This window comes from Phragmites australis, chromosome 5 (assembly GCF_958298935.1).
Source record: "Phragmites australis chromosome 5, lpPhrAust1.1, whole genome shotgun sequence".
Taxonomy (NCBI): Eukaryota; Viridiplantae; Streptophyta; class Magnoliopsida; order Poales; family Poaceae; genus Phragmites; species Phragmites australis.
The window spans coordinates 26,981,483-26,997,728 of record NC_084925.1 but is presented as its reverse complement, the minus strand read 5'-3'; the positions used below and the strand labels follow the sequence as shown (position 1 = coordinate 26,997,728).

Here is a 16,246-nt window from a genome sequence, read left to right as displayed (position 1 = left end):
GGGCTTTGCGGGCTTATTTATAAGCGGGCGGCGAGAAACCGATCACCGGGAGGAGGAGGTCACGAGCCGCGCGCGAGGCTGGTCTGGTTGGACGCGGTGGAGGCCTGCCGCGGGTCGATATTTTCATTCGATTCACTGGAACGTGGGACCGGTTGTCTGTGGGTCCTGTTTGGCAGTAACGAGAGGAATGGAAGGGCGGGTTCGCATTGGTGGGCGTGTGGAGATTGAGTCCTGACAGAACCGACGTGGCTGTCGTTTCTCCCGGTCGGTGAAGCGCTCCCACGGCCGATTCCGCTCCCCATGGTTTGACCACCATCAGCCGTCCTCATCGTGACCATTTTCTTCGCTCCTCCATCCGCCACCATCAGCAGCGGTGCCATCGCCGCCACCACCCTCCCACGAACGATCCCTCTCACACCGACATCGACCTCCGCGTGACTCCGCCCTGTGCGCACCTTGGCACCATTGCCGCCGCGAGCTCCGGTCCGGGTACCACCGCTCACCACCGCCACGTCCGCTCCTTATTCTCCTCCATAGGGAGCAGGAGCAGCGGCAGTTTGAGGAATACCTGCAAGCGCCGCCCAACGACACGAAGGACCTGCTCAAGCTCCTCGACGTGAGCCTTCTCTTTTCTGAACGTGTGTTCCTATCTTATTGTTTGATTCTGTATCCGCTACGATTGCGCTTCAAGGAAATGTCGCGTTTGCCTGTGTGGTTTCGGTTTTGTTTTAAGGTATATTGGTGTCGGTGCAAAGGCTGAGGCTTCGATCTCTCATGTTTGCGAGGATTTCGATTAGAGATGAGATGTTAATTGGATTAGGGTGTAGCAAAAAAGTTGTTCTATTTTGATGTGATAGCTAAGGAAAACAGATAGCTGGATTGGAGAGGTGGATAAGCTATTTTGGAAAATTTTCTCACCATATTATGAATTAACTCTTTCTCAGAGTAGCTAAATCTTTCTAAAGTAGACAACCTTTAATCTGTCTTCAACACTTACGTATACATCTGTGGTCGTAAGAGGCACAAATTTGTTGGTAATAACCCATATCTTGCTACTCCCTGATTTCATACCTACATTATACAGCTATTTGGCTGTTCTGTGAATTATGTGTTTGTTAGCTTTCTAAAGGATAAAATCTTGGTACTCCCTGATTTCATAACTATATTATACAGCTATTTGGCTGTTCTGTTTTGATTTGCTAGCTAAGAAAAACAAATAGCTGATTTGGAAATATTGCAAAGCTAGCTAGCATCTGATTTTGCATGCGGCATGAAGGATAACATGCGAGATAAGGTAGTTCACTTACATTTTCATTCTAAGTGACAGTAAGATAGTTCTAACCAAATGGATTCTTACTTTAGTGAAATGAGAGTTTGCTGAGACAATTGTCATCTTATTTTTCTTGGTTCTGAATTTTTATTGCCAGAAATTGATGGTAATTAACAGTTCACAATTTACTCTGCAAAGGTTAAAAATGGTAGTAGTTGTAACCATTCAAACCTTGCTGGATTTTTACAGTGTTTGCATGAATGATTTCGATCCCCCCTCAAAATAAGCGAAGGCATTGATTTTGTTCTTATCTGATTCATTACGTAAAGACATTGAGAAATGGTATGCAGGTTTGTTCCAAACTAAAAGATATGTTATTTGTTACCCCTCTTTTTGATTTCACTCTCTTAATAAAGGCATTGGGCAGCACAGTGTCCTTCTACATTGTCAGACATATATATTCTCCTTGTTCCCCTTCTTTCTCAAACCCATCTGCTTTAAGAACATAACTGAATTAGCTGCTTGTTTGATGAGAAAATGTGCATGCATTGGAAATTAACTAAAGATAATTGCCTATGGTGTAACCTCTATGTTCTACCGATCAGTATAGGATGGTAGTATAGTGATAGATTTAAAAACCAATATTCTAATCAGGTTTTACTTTTTTATATTGTAATACAGGATAAAATATTCTACAGCTTGGAGGCAGTGATAAAAATAGAACGACAAAGAAAAGGAAAGAAAAAAAGGAAGAGGAAGAGCTCAAAACCCAAGGTAAATTTATATACTGTTTTTACATTACACATCTGCCTACTATGGAATCAATTAAAATAGGTTTAATTGGATTGTTAAACCATGTTATCAATAAATACAATATAAATTATGTATTACTATCATTATTGAGGTCTACTCTCAGGATGTTCATAATTGAATAATTCATTCTCTATTCTCTAATTTGAGTAGATATACATTTGTCCATTGCCTAAGCTTCGTGTCTTGCGCTTGTTTCGAAATCCTCTACAGTATGTTCCTGAATTGCCGGTGCATAACCTTAGGCATCTCAACCTACCAAATATTAGAATTGAACCACTGGAAGATTTTAAATCTATCACTATGCAAATAGAGGTACCTAAACTATCTTGGTTCTATATCATTCTCTTATCTAGGTTATCTCTTAACTACCAACTTTTTTTCATTTGTGTGTTTGGGTTTTGTTTTCGGATTGAGGATAATTTCTACTTCATTGTAGCCAGACACAAACTTAATGCCGCCTTTATCAAATAATACACATAATTAGACTTATTGCACACTCTACCTCAACGACAGGCCACACAACACACCAACGGCGCGCTATTTTCTAGTTTATATCTATATTTACACTGCAAAAAAAAAAAAAAAAAATCAAAATTTACCTCACGGTTCAAGAAAAACAAAACTCATACCTTGATTGCTTCAGATATATCTCTCCTCAGTAAGAGTAGCTAGTAATCGTGTAATACTGACATACCAACACATAGCGTTTCCTACCGTCGCACTGAAGTCAAGAATTAAAAGGCTCATATTTTGCAATACGTGCTCTGCTGATATAGCGAAGCAAACTCTTCTAAATGAAGTTTGTCTCCCACATATCATTGAGACTTTCAATCAAGGTAAAAACAGCCTTTGCTAAATGAGTATATCAAAACTGTCCTGGCAACATTCACAAACGATTTGAATCAAGATACTTATTCTCATCCTAGTCACAACTAAAAAACAGAACCGAACCAATCACATACGAAATCGAGAAAAATGACATGAATGAAATGCTGAGCTAATTTGAGGATAGAGCGGAGGTAATTAGATCTCATCGCTCTCCCTTGCAGCAGGTGACTGAGAGGGGCACTAAACGCAAAATGGATTTGGGGATCTGACCAAAATTGAACAAACCCTAGAATATAACAGGACAAATGGATTAAAAAGAAGAAAACAAACCGTACATCACAGCAGGACATCACCCCAATCGGAGAGCATCATGAGAAAAATCCGTGCCAATCTGAGAATAAAATGAAATGGACTTCTATGCTGCAAGTTGTCTGACCTCCTACTTCTCAGGAGGGTTGTGCTCGCAGCTCGCCACTGAATGGCGGCATCCAGCTAGGGAAAAATTTATCGATGATAGAATTTTAATATTTTCGATATTTCTGTTTTATCTGTTGGGTCTGGTAAATTTTTTTATCGTTCAAAATTTTTATTTTTTAAAAAATTTCCGTCTAGCAACATACTAGTACATCACTACTGTTGTATTTTTGAATCAGTTAAATTCTTTTATTTCTATATTATTATGTGTAGTTTTTTATATTAAATAGTTTAGAGACAATCGGTGTTATTTTCTAGAGAAATTGAGCATTTTTTTTAAATTTTGACTGAAAAATTTATATATCTCCGATAGGATTCTAATAAATTTGAGAATCCATCGGTGAACCAGCTCGTCAACACTTCGCTCCTCCGCTCTGCTGCTGCTCGTCCTCCTAGAATTGGCACGGGCCTAAGTGGCCCACTGGTTGGTCTTCTCTTGGCCCATTTTTGCTAGTGTACTGTTGAGCCATAGATAGTATGTGGGCAAAGACTCAAACAAGGAGCGGCCCAAGTTGTGGTTACATGTCTACGGGCCATGCAGCCCATGCAACAGCAGGGAGACGCAGTACAACGAACTTCATTGCTCTTCTGGTTGACTGGTAGCTCAAGTGTCCCTAAAAAAAAGCAAAAGAAAGGTGTGGTGTTACCTCTTCAAAAACAGAAAAAAAAAGTTTTATTTTTACCCTACAAGACCTTGGCGGCAGAATTTTGTCGAAGCTGTCACGTTGCATTGTTCTTCAACGTGATCGATCATCTGTTTCTTCCCTTCCATGTACTACAGTCGTTGTACACAGTGGCCAGGTCATATGAACGAATGACACGTTGGACCAAGTGATGTGACGAAAAATACGGGGAAAACCAGGGTTGCATTGCAAGCGCATGCCACGCGTAGCAACTAGCATGCGATAATAATTAATGCTGCTCGCCACGGTATGGTACTTCCTCGGTCGAGAATACATGACTTATATTTTGTTTAACGATATAAGGCTTATTTTTAAATTCCAATGCAAAACGTGCGTGTTTACTTTGCATTGTTACATACCTGTATTGAATATAGTGTTTAGAGATGGTAAATTAAGGGTAATTTAGTCGTCTTAATCGGTTCCTTGGTCCATACGAAAGACAAAATATGCCTTGTATTTTTGGATTGGGAGAGTATAAGCATGCCGACATCCTGTCCTTGCCGTGTTGCACCTGCACCTCCTTTTGCATATCATGTATCTGAGTATCTCATTTCTTTCTTCCTTTTCCAACTCATTTATTCTGCAACACTATACTCCTGCCCGGATACCCTAAGTCATCTCCTAACTACTACCTACAACAAAAAGAAGTTTAGTTTTAGACATTGTCACGGTCATCAAACACACCAGTTCTATCACTAATTACTAATAATATATATATATATAATATTAAAATTATAATATTATAAAACTACTTCTCAAGACAAATCTAGCTATACTATTTTTGAATGTTCAATTGAAATATTAAAAAATATCAATGGTTCAAGTTTAAACATATTGACCACACACAACCTAAAATGTTACTATTTTGTGATTAGAGGGAGTGGTTAACAACATTTGGGATGAATTATTTTTAGCAGTACAAGAAGTATATTCTGGTTGTCCAATGAGAATGGCGAGCTCTTCAGAATGTCTGGTGTCATGGCGTACCATTTGCTCATGAGCAAACCACGTACCAGCGGCTAGCATTGCTGTTGGATTACTATCACATAAAGTGTCACCGACAATTTTTTAGAATTCGTCATTGACAAAAATATCCTCCTACAGTTGTGTCGGTGTATCAGGAACCAGGGGTCCCTGAGTCCCGAGGTCCGGCTAGCCATCCGTCACATAACGCCATTCCACGAGGTCCCTCCTAAAGGATGAGAAAAGCTCAAATCCCGGGAGAAGGTGCTCGGGGCCACAGTCGGTGATCCCCGAGCACCCCAGTTCCCCGATGATCCACAGAGCCTAAAGTACCGGGAAGAAAGTGCTCGAGGAGGTGCCCGGTCACCCCCGAGCACCCTAGTCCCCCGACGATCAGAAGAGCTAAGTTCCGGGAGAGAGTGCTCGGGGCTGCGTGCGGCAGCTCCCGAGCGCTCGGTTCCCCGAAGATCCATACAAGAGTACCCGGGAGAGAGTGCTCGGGGCTACACGTGGCAGCCCCCGAGCACTCGGTTCCCCGAAGGATCGTGCAAGAGTGCTCGGGGAGGTGAACAGTACCCCCGAGCACCCGGTTCCCCGAGGATAAGTATAGGCATTCTCGGGGAGGTGAACAGTACCCCCGAGCACTCGGTGCCCTGACGACCCAGAAAGGCCCCCGAGGGGCCCACCGATGAGGTGTCCACCAGTTAGAGGTCCGAGGCCACATTTAATGAGCGTGCGTGGCCTGACACATCCAACTGCTCCCGCCGTAGTGTCAGTTCCTGCCATGTTTTGGCAGAGAGGCGTGGGGCTATTAATTGCACGGGTCCCGTCCCGTATCATCCGGCTTGTCTTGGGATAACATCGCGAGGATCAAGGCGTTCCGTCTGCCGTCCTGCTGTGGCAGAGGAACAAGACAGGGCGGGCACGCCAGGTTGCTCTGCGGCTGCCCGGTGGGCCCTCTCCACGGCGCCCGTTGCCAGGGCGTTTATGGTGATAGGTGACCGGGCGTGCGACGCATTTTCCACCCCCGGTCACTTCACCCAGAAGAAATGATGACGCCTTTCCCAGTCACGGCGTCTTGGAACCTGTGCCCCCTCCTTCCCGTTCGGGGCATGTCTCGGCCGGCAGGTGCTTAAAAGAGCCGGTGGCACAGAGGAGAGAGACCACAAGCATCGAAGCAGCGAGAATCGAACCATAGACGAACACAACGCACAAGGCACAACGTCAACAAAGAAGAACGAGAGACACTGTGAGCTAGGTTGAGTACAGTTCCAACCGAAGAACAAGGAGCCTCAAGCTCTTAGTTAGGCCAATATTCTTGTAACCAGCAACATCCTTGAGGGACTTCCTCAGGACAGTTATTGCATCCATACAGGAGTAGGGTATTACGCCCCTGTGCGGTCCGAACCTGTCTAAACTCCGGTGCATTTACTTCTTTTTGCACTAGGTCATCACCCCCACCACCGGCCGTTGCATTTACTCTCATTCATTTCTCCGACGAACTTATTCAGGATCATCCCCCTGGCTGAATCTCTAAAAAGGGGTATCTCGGGATCCCTGCGACAGGAGTTAATCCTCCGACAGCTGGCGCGCCAGGTAGGGGGGAACATCCCTGAATCTGTTTGTTTGTTTTCTTCCACAGAAAAAATGGCCGGTGGACACCGCCTCCAGCGTTCCGGCTCCAGTTCCAGCGAGGAAATGCAGCCCCTTGCACAGGAGGCCCTAGCCGCCGCTGCGTCCCAGCAGCAGCTACGATCTGCACACGCGGCGTTCCCTTCCCAAGGGGACCAAGGCGCTGGGCCCAGCAGGGCCGCCGCCGCCGCCGCTGGTGCACCATCCGACCCCCAGCTGGTGGTCGAAACTCCAGCCGCCAGGTCCGCCTCTGGACAGCGCCGGGTGCCTCTCCGGCGTAGGCTCGCTTTCAGCGAGGCCGACCCCGGGAGCGCGCTGCTTGCGGCGCACGCTCTCCTCAGGCATCCGCCTGTTCAAGCGACGCCGGAAACCCTGGAGGGCCGCTAGATCCAAGAAGTCGCTGTCCTGGTTGGCACTGCTCGCCGCCAGGTGCTGGCCAAGAGTTCTCGCGCCACCACCCAGCGTGGCGCCGCCAGAACCGGCCCATCAACGGGCAACGTTCGCACAGGCCGGGGGGCCTCCAGGCAGAGCGCCACCCCCCTGGCCGCGTCCGAAGCCCAGGACCTCCGCTTGCGTCTCAACGAGCGGAGGGGCCACGAAGATGCGCGCATCACTCTCGAGCGCTAGCGGGAGACCCGGCAGGAGGCCGAGGCTGAGGACCAGGCTTCCTCTTTGCCGGCCCACGATTGCCAAGATTCCCCGGCTCATCAGCGTTCACCGCCAAGGAACGCCACCCACGCCACGGGGTACGGCACCGGCTGCCGTGCCTTCTCTAGTGAGCTCTGACGGGTCAAATGGCACTCCAAGTTCCGCCCTGAGCTACCGAAGAAGTACGACGGGTCCATCGACCCCGTTGAGTTCCTCTAAATATACACTACGGCCGTCCAGGCGGCCGGTGGCAGTGAAAAGGTGATGGTAAATTACTTTCATGTTACCTTGAGGGGCTCTGCCCGTTCTTGGCTCATGAACTTACCCCTAGGATCTATTAGTTCCTGGGATGATCTCTGCCACCAGTTTGTGGCTAATTTTCAGGGCACGTTCACGCGCCCCGGCTTGGAGTGCGACCTCCATGCCGTCAAGCAGCAGGAGGGGGAGATGCTGCGGCGCTTCATTCAGCATTTCAGCCAGGTCCGCAACACCATCCCGCGGATAGCCCCCCACGCTGTCATCGTCGCCTTCCGGCAGGGCGTCCGCGACGAGCGGATGCTCGAGAAGCCAGGCACGCATGAAATCGAAACCACTGCGAAACTCTTCGCACTGGCCGATAAGTGCGCCAAGGCGACGGAGGCCCGGGATTGGCATGCTCCGCGGCCCGAGCGCCCCGCCACTGACCAACCAAGTTCTTCCTGCTCCGACAGGCGGGAAAAGAAAAAGAGAAGAAAGCGCGAAGCCGCTCCTGTTGAACCGGCCCAGGGCCCTGCCCATAGACTGGCCCAAGAGCCCGACCGCCGGCAAGAACGCCAGGCGGCCGCCGACAGACGGCCTGCGCCCATGAGGGTCCTGGCCAGGGCCCCTCCTAGGGCCCCGGCTCCCGCGAGGGCCCCGGCACCTGCAAGGGCACCAGCTCCCGCAAGAGCCTCGGCACCCGCCAGGGCTCCTGCTCCAGCGAGGGCCCCTGCTCCCGCGGGGCCCGAGCCAGGCAAATGGTGCCCCATCTACCAGACCAGATGGCACGATCTCACGGAGTGTCGTACGGTCAAAGGCCTCGGCGAGCAGCGCCAGAGGGAGCACGATGAGTCCCGCGGGGGAGGCGATGCTGAGGCTGCTCCCGGCAACGCTGAGCTCGGCTTCCAGGAACCCGAGCATACCGTCACCTTCATCGAGCACCTGCACAAGTTCTACCCGTAGATGGTCATGTTCGCGGCTCAGGTCAACCAGGCCAGGGGTTTCCCCCCGCCCAAGTTGACCGGGGGCTGCCACTAGCTGGGTAAGTCACCCAACCTTGTAAAAAAATTGTCAATTCAGTATGAATATTAATGTACAATCGTGTGTCAATTTTATTTTTTTGGATTCCATATGTTTAATCTGTCTGGTGAGATGCTCGATTGTGCGAGAAAAGTTCGCTCTCTCTTTTTCCCCGTTGATAAAAGAATCCCGATCGGTATGCTCGCGGGCAGTTGCTACTGACTTACGTCCGATGTGGTAGGCTGTGGTGTTCGGTGTCGTGGCAGGCTCCCGGGCACTACCGAGTCCCTGGGCGCCCTGGGTAATCCTATCGCTCGAGCTGCTCGAGTAGTCTGGAGCCTAGGCCTCAGGGGCGGGCTGTCGGTGCTCGGTCTGGTTTGTCATACCCGGGCGCCACTGAACCATAGGACCTCTGGGTTATGCCTCTGTCCGCTCTTGTCCACCGATCTGGGTATTCGAGAGGTCTCGGGTCAAAAACGAGAGCAGTCTATAACAAGTACCGCACTAACAGAGCGCACCAAACAAGGATTTTCTCCATTCTCTCTTAAGTCACAGATCGACAATCAAGGCAAAAGCAGCTCGACCGCGAGGGCCTCGATGCCTAGGTCGCTGCTCGGCCCCAAGGGTCCTCGGGTGGTCCTACCGCTTAAGCATGAGTGGTCGAGATCACCCGACCCCGGGCTCCTCACGCTCCCCTTGATGCTTGGGCGCCCCGGCTGAGGGAACTAAGTCCCCGGGCACCCCGAGCTCGGAGCCCACGCCCCTCCTGGATTGGTTGGCCGAAAGACCAACAGCTGTCCGGTGAGTGGTTAAATTCAGACGAATTTACGTTCAATAATATTTTGTTCCCAAGTCGTCCTCGGGGGCCCTCGTATTCTAATCTGCCCGGTGAGATGGTCTCCTCGCGCACAAAACCCTACCGCGTGTCCACTTTTTCCTAGAATGACAGAACGATCCGTAGAAAGGTGTACCGTACGTGCGGTAATGTCTGATCGAAGTCTTTCATTGTGGTCGTGGTGTTCGGTCCGCTTTTAAGGGCCCCGAGCACTACCGAGTCCCTGGGCGCCCTAGGTAATCCTATCGCTCGAGCCGCTCGAGTAGTCCGGAGCCTAGGCCTCAGGGGCAGGCTGTCGGTGCTCGGTCTGGTCCGTCTTAAGTCCGGACACCACTGAACCATGGGGACTCTTGGTCGCATTCCCGCCCGCATGTGTCTCCAGTCTGCTGACTGAGTGGTCGCAAGGTGGAAAAGTGTTCACCGGTCGTGGCGTGCTCCGTGCTGGATCGATCTATCTCCCGAGCAAGGAAGTTCGTGTCTTTGTCTTTTGACTTAGCCGATGCGGACTCGCGAGGGCTCGAGGGCTGAACGCACCGAGAAGGACGGTCGGGACGACTTCATTCTAGGGGAAGGAAAGGTCGGATCAAACCGACTAAGTACTCCTCGGGGCATCAAGGCAAAACATCAGAAGAAGCACTAAGTACTCGAGAATACCGGAGTTGCGAGCCCGAAGAAAAGCTTCCATTATATTTACAAAGGGAATACAAGCATTTCAAGGGATCACTCCCGTATTTACATCAAGTCAAAGAAAAATGAAAGAAGAAGAAACTACAAAAAGCCTAATCGGAGTCAGCGTCGGAGTCGGAATCGTCACGACCACCCCCGGGGGCTGGCGGCGGCGGCACTTCCCGCTTGAAGCCGGCCGCCACCTCGGCAGCGGTGCTCCGAACCGCCTCCCGGGTGGCCTCTTCCTCGGCTTCGACTACTCATTCCTGAGCTGGCTTCAGCGGGAAGTTCGAGTCTCTGCTCCGGTAGCAGGCTAGGACGTGCTCGGCCACCGCTTGGGCCAAGCCGCGCCCTTCCCGGGCTGCAAGTTCCTGGACGGCCCAGGGCAGCGCCTCGAGGCGCTCGCAGACCTGCTGGAGTCCCAGGACGAATTGACTGGGACCGTCGCCCTTCGTCTCCACGACGAGTCGCCCAAGGTCGGCCCTCGCCACGGACCGCCGCATCCGCCGGAGTGTGTCCTCCAACATATGCTGCAGGCTGGCCCGTGCGACAAAGGCGGCCTCGAGCTTCTCCTTCGCGATCCGTAGCTGCTCCTCGAGCCCCTGGCCCCCGACCGCACCAGAAGAGCCGGCGTCGGGTGCATGGCCGGCGGCCTGCTTCACTTGCCCTGCCAGCTCGGACAGGGTCCGCTCACGAGCGGTCAGCTCCGCCTCCGCTCTCGGGCGCCCAGGTCCGCCGACGTGATCTCGGTGTCGACCTCCCTGATGGCGACATCCTCCTCCCAGTGTCGGAGATCCCCTTCGATGTCCTGGAGCTCCCCTGCCCAACGTTGGAGGTTGGCGCGTGTCCGGTCGGCCTCGCCCTCTCGGCGGGTTAGGTCAGCCTGGAGGGCCTCCGCCGCCCTCTCGCGGCTCGCGACCGCCTCCTCCCGCTCCTGCACCTGCCTCTCCCTAGCAAGGGCCTCGGCAGCCTGCTGCCGCGACGCCTCAGCTAGGCGGGCGGCGTCTTCTCGCTCCCGCGCAACTTCTGCGCGGGCGTTCTCCAAAACTTCCCGCTCCCACGCGACTTCCGCGCGGGTATCTTCCAAAAACTTCCGCTCCCGCGCGCCCTCCGCGCGGGCCTCCTCCATGGCGCGTTGTTCCTCCTCTTTGGCGGCGCGCACCGCGACGAGCCGGGCTTCGAAGGAGCACCAAGCAATTGTGAGCTGCGCTCTCTCCGTGGCCAGTGCGGCGCGCTCCGCCTCCAGTTGCGCCGCCTCCTCCACCGCAGCCGCCTCCAGCCGCTCCATCGCCTCCCGGACGCTCCCCAACGCGGCCGGGAGGGGTTCGGCGGGCTGGCTAGGCGGCGGCTGGGCGCTGGGTCCCTTGCGAGCCTCCCTCGGGGGGCTCGGGGTCCCTGAAAACTTCCGCACGATCATCCGCCCCGGGCTCGGCACGCTCGAGGTAGGCTCGGACGACGCAGAACGCTCCGACGGTGGCTGCGTCTCCGTCTCAGCCGTCGTGTCTGCCAGCACCCTCTCGGCCGCCGCATCCGCCGATCCCAGCAAGGACGTCGCGTCCGCCGGTTCCGGCTCTGCCGCCGCGTCCGCCAGTTCCGGCATCGCCGCCGCGTCCGTCTGCCCCGTCTCTGCCGCCGGGTCCTCTGGCCTCGGCCCGGCCGCCGCGCTTGCCAGCCCTGGCTCCGCCGACGCGCTCGGCTCGGGGGCTGGCACCGGCCTCGACGCCTCCGGCAGCCCCTGGACCTCAGCGGCGCCCGTAGGTGGCCCGCAGGAGAAGAACAAAGATCAAAACCGAAGCTTAGTTCGGGCGAAGCACGCCCTAGAAGGAATGAAGAACGAAACTTAAGCGGTCTTAGTCCCTCGGTACTGCCACTTGGCCGCCGGAATCCTGAACTTTGGACCCGGTAGCGCCGGCTCGGAGTCCTCCCTCCTCCTCTTCCGCCGGGGGCTTGGCGGGGCTGCCACGCGGTCTTCGGGCCCCGGATCGGGCCCCAACCGAACGAGGCGCGGCTCCAGATCAGGGAACGCCGCCGCTGCCGACGGCGACGGCGGGGACTCCGGCACGGGAATGAAGAGCCGGGGGCGCTTCCCCTGGTCCTCCGGCGCCGCCGCCGCTCCGCTGCCGGTGGTGCCTCCTCCTCCGGCGCCACGGCTGCTGCCCACAGCGGCCCCACCGCTGCCTGCGGCTAGCCGCTCGCGGCGCCCGGGCCACCGGTCCGCACCGGACTGCTCACGGCCCCCTCACTGGCCGCCTCATCCAACCCAGGGAGCTCGGGGGCCTCGGGGCTCCGGCTCCTCGGCCGGTCGACGAGCCCCTGGGCGTCGAATTCCGGCAGCTTCGCCTGGATCGCCACGCGCTCGGGGTTGGCGCAGAGCGCCATTTCCCTCCACAGGAGCTCCGCCCGGCTCATGTCCTCCACGCCGGTCACCACCCCGGGTCATGCCCCTCAGCTCCGCCGGGCCTAGGTCCCAGCTTGCGCCGATTTGGGTTCGGGTGATGTCTTCGGACCCTGTGTAGAGCCAACAGGACCGAGCCCGCTCCCGCAGGGGCGCCAGGCGGCGACGCAGGAAGTCCGCCACCACCATCACCGAGGTCAGCCCAGCGTCACGCAGGAACCATATGCGCTCAAAGATCGGCTCCAACCTCGCATCTGACGGCGGTGGTACCTCCCATGTCAATTTTTGGGGCTCCGCCGCCACCTCCGGCATGGCGAGACGGTTGTGGGGGTCGACGTCGACACAAAACCAGTCCCGCCGCCACTCCTCCCATTTGCTTCGCAGCACTTGGGGGATGTACCGCTCCCCCATGCCGTCCCGCAGCCGAAGATTGCAGCAGCCCGTGACGCGCTATGGAGTACCCTCTCTTCTTCCCGGCGGATCGCAGGGCGTAGAAATGCCGAAGAAGCATCACCAACGGTGCCACTCCCACGAACATCTCGCAGAAGTGCGCGAACACTGCCAAGACGATGACTGAGTTGGGGCTCAGATGCACCAACTGGACGCCGTAGGTGTTGAGGACTTGAAGAAAGAATGTCGAAAACGGCGGCACCAGCCCCGCCGCCACAAAGGATGTAAACATGACGATACGCCCGGGGTGGGTCATCGCCGGCGTCACCTTCAGGGCCCCCTGCTGGCCCTCGGGGACCAGCAGCTTCCTGACCCTCTCTGCCGCCTCCTCGTTCCTCAAGCGAGACTCCGGCTGTACGCTGTCCGGAGTCCTATCGCGGCGGCTTCCCCCAGCTCTCGGCATCTCGTCGGAGGGGGAGGTTGTCTGGGTGGTGGACAGAGAGAGAAGTACTCTGATCGCCTAGGGGATTCTAAGGGCTCAGGAGCGTGAAGGAAGCAAGAGCAGGATCGCGAGATGGCGTAAAGAGGGGGGCGGATCGCTCCCCTCCCCCTTTTATACCTCAGAGAATTCAAACATCTCCTGTCACGGCGCACCCGGCGGGACGGTTTCCTCGATCGACGTAACTACCAGGCGAATCTCCCACTGGTCGTGCGGTGTCAGCGGCTGCCAGGCGTATTTCCCTCGATCTACGCAGCAGCCGCACGTGCCGCTCGTCCCGTTGTCATGCCCTTTGGGAGTTGTGTGGACGCGCGTCCATTCGTCTCCCCGTTGGGCCGTACCAAAGGCTCGGATCGAGGGGGCCACCATCTGAAAGCTTGGCAAGTGGCGTTCGCACCGGCTTCGGCCTCATTCGCGACGAAGGGCCCATCCACAGTCTCCGTGCCATCGCCTGCCAATGGACCCGGGGGCTACTGTCGGTGTATCAGGAACCGGAGGTCCTTGAGTCCCGAGGCCCGGCCAGCCATCCGCCACATGGCGCCATTCCATGAGGTCCCTCCTAAAGGATGAGAAAAGCTCAAGTCCCGGGAGAACGTGCTCGGGGCCACAGTCGGTGGTCCCCGAGCGCCCCAGTTCTCCTATGATCCACAGAGCCTAAAGTACCGAGAAGAAAGTGCTCGGGGAGGTGCTCGGTCACCCCCGAGCACCCTAGTCCCCCGACGATCATAAGACCTAAGTTCCGGGAGAGAGTGCTCGGGACTGCGTGTGGCAGCTCCCGAGCGCTCGGTTCCCCGAAGATCCATACAAGAGTGTCCGGGAGAGAGTACTCGGGGCTACACGTGGTAGCCCCCGAGCACTTGGTCCCTGAAGGATCGTGCAAGAGTGCTCGGGAGAGAGTGCTCGGGGAGGTGAACAGTACCCCCGAGCACCCGGTGCCCCGAGGACAAGGATAGGCATTCTCGGGAGAGGGTGCTCGGGGAGGTGAACAGTACCCCCGAACACTCGGTGCCCCGACAACCCAGAAAGGCCCCCGAGGGGCCCGCCGATGAGGTGTCAACCAGTCAGAGGTCCGAGGCCACATTTAATGAGCGTACGTGGCCTGACACATCCAACTGCTCCCGCCGCAGCGTCAGTTCCTGCCATGTTTTGGCAGAGAGGCGTGGGGCTATTAATTGCACGGGTCCCGTCCCATATCATCCGGCTTGTCTTGGGATAACATCGTGAGGATCAAGGCGTTCCGTCTGCCGCCCTGCTGTGGCAGAGGAACAAGACAGGGCGGGCACGCCGGGTTGCTCTGCGGCTGCCCGGTGGGCCCTCTCCACGGCGCCCGTTGCCAGTGCGTTTATGGTGATAGGTGACCGGGCGTGCGACGCATTTTCCACCCCCGGTCACTTCACCCAGAAGAAATGATGACGCCTTTCCCAGTCACAACGTCTTGGAACTTGTGCCCCCTCCTTCCCGTTCGGGGCATGTCTCGGCCGGTAGGTGCTTAAAAGATCTGACGGCACAGAGGAGAGAGACCACAAGCATCGAAGCAGCGAGAACTGAACCATAGACGAACACAACGCACAAGGCACAACGTCAACAAAGAAGAACGAGAGACACTGTGGGCTAGGTTGAGTACAGTTCCAACCGAAGAACAAGGAGCCTCAAGCTCTTAGTTAGGCCAATATTCTTGTAACCAGCAACATCCTTGAGGGACTTCCTCAGGACAGTTATTGCATCCATACAGGAGTAGGGTATTACGCCGCCGTGCGGTCCGAACCTGTCTAAACTCCGGTGCATTTACTTCTTTTTGCACTAGGTCATCACCCCCACCACCGGCCGTTGCATTTACTCTCATTCATTTCTCCGACGAACTTATTTAGGATCATCCCCCCGGTCGAATCTCTAAAAAGAGGTCTCTCGGGATCCCTGCGACAGGAGTTAATCCTCCGACAGGTTGCTAAGATAGACGTATCTATCACAAGATCGATATTTAAGTGTGCTTGAACTCACAGACGGTTTTTAAAAATCTATCTATTTCTATAATACAGACAAAGACGACATGTACAAAAATTTATCTATATTTGTATGATAGATACAGGCAGATTTTATGAAAATCCATATGTATTTAAAGACCCGTGAATATTTTTAAATTTGACCGCTCGTCTCCCTAGGCTCTTTTGGCTTCCCACACACAAAACTCATTTGTCTCCCATGGCTCTTTCGAATTTTCACACATACACACAACCCGCTCATCTTTCCTTAATATAAAGCGACAAGGAGCTTCTTCACTCGCCATCCTAATGTTCATATCTTCCACTGCATTGGGAATCGTCATCCTCACTTACCATCCTAACATCAGAGAAGCGCGATCTCAAGACCGAATCCCTTCACTACACTAAGGTGAGTATATAGTTCTCATCATGGTTTAGTTAGGGTTTATTAGATTTTTGTGTCCGTAGAGAAGTGTTTCCTTTGGATGGAACTGCTCGGTTTCACTATTACTAGAAAAAGGAGTTCCATAGGGAATAGTAATCCAAAGCTTTTCCTGGATATCCCTAGTCATGATGAATAATACCAAATAGTATCGGAACAAGATCATGAAAGGTTCTGCACACATAGATCTCAAAATAGTGTTTTAATAATATTAAATTAAGTTTTTACTGTTTACACGGTGTGCAAACAGTACAAAATAGTATCCGAATAATGTCAAATAGTATCCAAATAGTAAACCCAGTGTCGCTCTGTCTGCTGCCTGAAGCTGCCTTCTATAGCCGCGAGAGGGGCTCTTTCCTCCTTATTTAATTCTGTCTAGATAGTAGCCAGAAATCATATAGCCTGAAATATTTAGAATATATTCGTCTGCCGACAAAGCGTGAACTCACATGAAGTTGTCTTTTGTTCACTT

At 53.7% G+C, this 16,246-nt stretch overlaps 1 protein-coding gene across 1 annotated transcript; it reads left to right on the top strand.

Moving 5' to 3' along the window:
- The first annotated feature begins 10,710 nt into the window (after nt 1–10,710).
- On the top strand, nt 10,711–11,913 carry LOC133917901 (uncharacterized). The gene is made up of 2 exons (XM_062361722.1): nt 10,711–10,855; nt 11,339–11,913. Exons 1-2 carry the CDS (start codon nt 10,711–10,713, stop codon nt 11,911–11,913), a joined length of 720 nt encoding a protein of 239 aa, XP_062217706.1.
- The last annotated feature ends 4,333 nt before the right edge of the window (nt 11,914–16,246 follow it).